The 5,874-nt window shown below is 37.6% G+C and overlaps 1 protein-coding gene across 1 annotated transcript in view; it reads left to right on the top strand.

Annotated features, from left to right (window-relative positions):
- Window positions 1-1,927, top strand: part of LOC106870652 (sushi, von Willebrand factor type A, EGF and pentraxin domain-containing protein 1-like) — a 370,300-nt gene extending 368,373 nt beyond the window's left edge. The window contains exon 6 of the mRNA XM_052972378.1: window positions 1,639-1,927. Within this exon, the coding sequence (XP_052828338.1) occupies window positions 1,639-1,760 (122 nt within the window). The 3' untranslated portion in view covers window positions 1,761-1,927. The remainder of the gene's footprint in view (window positions 1-1,638) is intronic.
- The last annotated feature ends 3,947 nt before the right edge of the window (window positions 1,928-5,874 follow it).

The following is a 5,874-nucleotide window of genomic DNA, read 5'->3' as shown; positions in this document are numbered from 1 at the left end:
CTCTTAACTGTCCCAACTTCCACAGCAGTGACTCGAGGGCCGGCACATACAGAAGAGATGACAGCAGGAAGCCCTGACAGACTGAACGTGTGATACCAAACAGTTCCGATAGGTGACCATTTACTTTGACCACTGTTCAGGTGCTGCTGTGCATTGCAGCAATCCAGCCTCTGAGAACGGGTCCGAAACCGGCCGCTTTAAAGACGGCTTCTAAGCAGCATTGTTCTACCCTATCGAAAGCTTTCGACTGATTTAAATTGATTAGGGCCTCACCGAAGCCAGCTTTAGTCCCAGCCCTCTCTACGATGTATCGCATAAGGTAGAGGTTGTAGATAGACCTGCTCGAGATTGCGCACGTTTGTACCTCCCCGACCAGACTGCAAACGACAAGCGCCAACCTTTTCGCGAACACCTTGGCCAAAATCTTAAACTCTGTGCTTCGCAAAGTTATGGGCCGAAAATTCCCTAGCACGTCCCCATTGTCAGCGTCTTTTCTCAGCAGTGCTACCACACTCCGGCTAACAGCACTAAGAATTCCGCTGTTCTGCTGACAGTTACTGTAGACATCTGCCAAGAGGCTGCCAAATAAATCAGGTATGAAAACATAGAATTCGTTGGGCAGACCATCCTAACCGGGCGATTTGCAACTTGTTCTATCGCTCATCACTTCCCTTATTTCAGAGGCTGTGCCTTTAGTAGAAAGGATTATTATTATTATAAATGGAAAAATATCCTAATTCCCACAAACCCGCAAAATTACAGACCCATAACATGTCTCCTTGCAACCAATATAGCGGTAACTGCAATAGTATCGTAGGGAATGGGCAGACATTTAAAATAAATCAGTTTCCAAAAGAGCTGAAGGGATGCTGTAAAGGCTCATATGGCTGTAAAATCAGTTAATGATCAACAAAGCCGTAACTGAAGACTACCGAAAGTAAAAGAAAAGTCTAAGGGTGGTTTGTATCGATTACCGGAAGGCTTTTCACGGCATTCCCCCCATATGGATCCTTGGGGCACTAATCATAAGCAAGATAGCACCAACAGTGATAAAATTTGTAAAACATGTCATAAATAAATGGCTAACAGTTCTGCGGCTACAGACAAGAGGGAATTATAAAAACTAAAGCCATCCCCACTAGAATAGGAATATACCAAGGGGACCTGCTCTCTCCACTCCTTTTCTGTCTAGCACTGACGCCTTTAACCGATATATTATACTCCTTTTCTTTGAAAGTCAGCATCAGTTATCTTTAAGTTTTTGTTTTCCCTCTATCTAAAAGGGAAATATTAACTTGGCATATTCTTTGTATTCATCATTCAGTAAGTCACGCTTTAACTTATTTCACAATCTAATGGTTGTTTAAAAACAGTTTAAAATCAATGATTAAAACCTTATGATCAGTCCTGTCAACTTTGTGATCAGTTTTGACAATCTGATAATCAGTTATGACATTCTATTTCTCAGTTTGAACTGTTGTGTCAATCCAAAGATGATCTCGAAGAATCTAAAAATCAACTATTCTAAGAGGAAGATGAATTTTTCTAATTTAAAGATCAGCTGCAGCAATGTCAAGATTAGTTTTAAAAATCTGACAGATGAATTATAAAATCAATTTTACTTCCTTTCTTCTTCAGACTTCAACGAATGTATTTTCAACAACGGCAACTGTCACCAGGTATGCTATAATACACCAGGTTCATTCTTCTGCGGATGTAGACCCGGATATATCATGGACAAAGGTATCTGTAAAGGTTAGTCAACCCGTTTCCAGCTTGATGAAGTCCATAATTGCTAACGGAATAAAAAAAAAAAAGAATTTAAAATGAAAAAAATTAAATAAAAACAAAACAAAACAAGAAATGAAAAAGTGATTTTAAAAAATAATTACAAAATGAAAAGAGAAAAACTGAATGAAATATTAAGTAAAAAAATATTTGAATGGCATGTTGTAAAGATATTTTTTATGAGTTTATTTGTCGGAAATATTATTTGCGATGTTTCAAAGGAATTGTAATTGAAAATGCATGTTAGCATGGTATAATGAGTTTTAATTATTTTGCATGGCTGTAGTAGCATCAGTTCAGTTATAGGCAATCAGGTAAGGATTTATACATATACTTTACATTCGAGAACTCATTCTACAATAACCGAACGAATTGAATCCCAATGACGTCACTGAAGCGTGAGATTTCATTTAATTCCTATGAAGGTAAGTCTTAACCTTATTAAAACCATTGTCATTACACTTTTTTCATGTTGTTCATAGCAAATTTGAAGAAGGACAAAAATTAAATTGCGACAGACGTATTATTTACTTCTAAACAAGGCGCTTGTTTCTTTACCTTTGAATGAATTTCTCTTCATATCTGTCATTGTCTTTATTGTTCTTGGATTTTGACACCAAAAAACAATTTATGTTGATATAAATCGAGATATTACTTTGAATTATTCCTTTGATGTCTGTAACATCTCTTCTGCTGCATAGAGAGATATAAACAGATTTATATATTTATATTGCTAATTCACAATATATATAGATATAAATAATGCAAAAAGTAATGTCTCCGCATACTTATATCTAGGTTAGTGTGTATGTGTCGGAAAGAGAGAGACATACTGATAGCTAGATAACTATATATATATCCGGAGAAGAGAAAGAGTGAGAGTGAGAGAGAGAGTGTGTGTGTGTGTGTGTGTGTGTGTGTGTGCGTGTGCGCGTGTGCGCGCACGCGTATGAAGAGGCTCATTTGCTGCAAACTCTATTGTCCCGACATTTACAAGTATGTTCATTACTGTTAAGCTGCCAAACTGAAAGTTTCAGAGTAAACTTGCCACAGAAACTCGCATTGGTTTCCTTTAGTTACATGCTCAATGATAGTGCGGTTGAAACCATTGCGTTCAAAACAAAACTGTCAAGAATGAGTATATGAACAGCGATACGTTCAGAAAATCATAGACTAAGAAATCAATCTTGAACAACCTCTCTTCACATAATTCCAAGACTCAACCAACAATTCGAACCTTGCAAAATGAAAGGTGTATTAGAAAAGGACCAGTAAATTCAGATACTTGCAAACAAGCATTGTGCGCATAATTTTTGATGCAATAAATATTCCTAATTTCATGACATAAGTCACGTCAGTAGATAGCACTTCCTTACTAGAATACCAATCAGAAGGCATGAAGAATTTTATGAAATGCTCACTACTCACTATCTTTTGATAGGTTACCAACATTTGCCGAAATTAATACTCTATAAATCAGAGATTACATTCTAGCAGACATTGAAGAAACAATCATGTTGTGAACATCTATAGAAATAAAGGAGGTAAATATGTCTGCTGCGTTACTGGAAAGCCCTGATCAAGATGATGCTAGACTCAGTCGGCATGATCAATGTGACAATACAGCTTCAGGAAAAATGCTTCGGAGCCCTGTACATTGCTTCTGTTATTGAAGTCGTCCGATACAGTTAAGAGGAAACATCTGTAGGATGCACTGAAAAATTTGTTTTTCCACTCAAATTCTTGAAGTATCTCTCCGTAGTTCCACACAAGAGTGATTGCCTATTTTGTTGTTGAGGGGTAAGGTAGTTGCCTGAACTCTTCAATGTAAAACGTGCATCAGGCAATAATGCAGGCTAGTTCCTGTACTTAATATCTTCCGTATCTGTGTGATCACCTTCCTACTCAAGATGGAAAAGGGAAACATTATTTACTATTAATATCTGAATCGATGTTAATAGTAAATAATGCAAAAGACTGAACCAACATTAACCTCAGATATGAGTAGATTATTGAGCTACAATATACCGATTATTGAGCTTTGAAAGTCAACATTCCAGAAGCTCTAAACTGATATTACACCTTTCGAAAGAATTGATCTGATAGTTTACATTCAGAAAGCTAAGATAATCTTCACGTTCATCGACCTTCTACTCAAGTTTTCTCATTACAATATCCTTAGAGTATCCCGATTCAGATACCTAGGTTGCAGCATTTCTAATCTCTGAAAACTGTTTAAAGAAATGCAAGATCAGCTAAGAATTCTTTGGGATGCTCAGAAAGAGAATTATCCTAAATAACCATCTCAGTATCACAATTACATTTGGCCAGTTACATCATGATCAGCGCTTGGCAAGAGGACAGAAGAAACAGTTCAAATACTAACTGAAGACTAATTAAAAATGAACAACATCACCTTTCAAAAGTGGAAGATCTCGTTGCTTATCATCTGCTTTTATGGATTCACTATAAAAGAGAGAAAAAGAATTCAGCACCATCAGGAAAAACTGAGGCTTTATAACAAAACTTGGAAAGTATACTGGCAAAATGAACGAGACAATCCTCGCCACATTTGATGCACAGTTATAAACAAGTAAGTATATCTATGCGAGTGTGTGTGTGCTTTCCTTGAGTTATTTACATACATAAATGTATTTGTTCATGTCAACATAATTATGTTCTTTCCTATATAGCAGGTAAGTATCAGCCTTTACTTAATCATTAGTAAATATTTGAAAGTTTTATTGTTTCAGAACTTGTATTTCTATATTCATTCTAGTTCTTTTCTTTGAATGTTCTTTTTGTAGCTCACATTTTATTTTCCTTCACAAATTCTGTAGCATCATTACTTTTCAACGCTCTACTGTGTAAGATTCATTTTTTCCTTCTAATACGAAATATATATCCACGTAATTTTGACAGCTCTTGAAATACGTGTACCATAACAAAAATTAAGTAGAGACATTCCTTGTCTTATGAAAAAGTAACTCTTTGTAAATCTGAACCAGCAAAAATATACCCAAAACTCTCTTATAAAAGTAATCGCTTTATTTTCCTGGCTGAGCTTTCTGTTAAAAACGGATTTCAGCATTCTGGATTTTTTCCGTGCATGAGACAACCGGTTCATCTGATCTGTCTGTGCAACAGTATCGTTTCAATGCTGGAGGACTTCGTTGTTGGTGATATTTCCTTCCATGAGATGTTCATGAAAGAAGAAAGTCTTCTTTGATGGAAGCGTTCCAGTAGCTTGATCTGCTTCCTGTACGACACCCAAGCTTCTGACCTACAGAAAAGACTACTGATGGCTGTTGCCTTGTAGACGTTGGTCCTGGTGCATAGATGTAGTGCATGGATCTGCCGTAGCTGCATCAGCAGACATCAAAAGGAGGTGCTGATTTTGGTAATGCGGTTTTCAATATCCTTATCACAAGTTGCACCATTAAAAATGACACTTCTCAGATAGGTGAAGTATTCGACTGCATTAAGGGGGTGTCGTTTGGTGCTAATTTGCGGCTGTCGGTAGTTGGCATGTGGCAATCTGTGAAGCAGTACTTCAGTTTTCTTCAGACTGATGGTGAGGCCTAAGAAAAATTAGACACAACTGTCCAAAGGGCAATTTCAGTGTGTGCTGAAAGTGTACAGTTATCTGTAAATAGCAGATCAGTGGTGCGCTCCTTCTAAGTTCTCTTGCAATCAAGGAGTCAGCGAAGATGGAACATGTTCCCGTCAGTGCCAAGATGGATGTGGATACCCTCATGAAATTCCTCCTTGGCCTCCCACAACATCGTGCTGAATAAGATTGCAAAGACTGTAGAGATCAGAGCACAAACTTTTTTCACACTATTCTCAAAGGGGAAGTGCTCTGACAGGACAACTCATATTTGATCTGCCCCCGCTGGCCCTAGTATAGCTACTGGAGGATAAGGAGGAACGTTTTGCTCTCTCCATTTCTTCCTTTTCTAGCGGAGGAGCGAGATCATGTCTAACGAAAGCCACGCTGACTCTCGAAGAGGACTTCGTCAGCAATGGTGGTGATGAGTCTTTCTTAGAGAACACGCACCAGTATCTTGTCTACACTTGAAAGCA

The sequence above is a fragment of the Octopus bimaculoides genome, chromosome 13, assembly GCF_001194135.2.
Source record: "Octopus bimaculoides isolate UCB-OBI-ISO-001 chromosome 13, ASM119413v2, whole genome shotgun sequence".
Lineage (NCBI taxonomy): Eukaryota > Metazoa > Mollusca > Cephalopoda > Octopoda > Octopodidae > Octopus > Octopus bimaculoides.
This window is presented reverse-complemented; position numbering and strand designations above follow the sequence as displayed.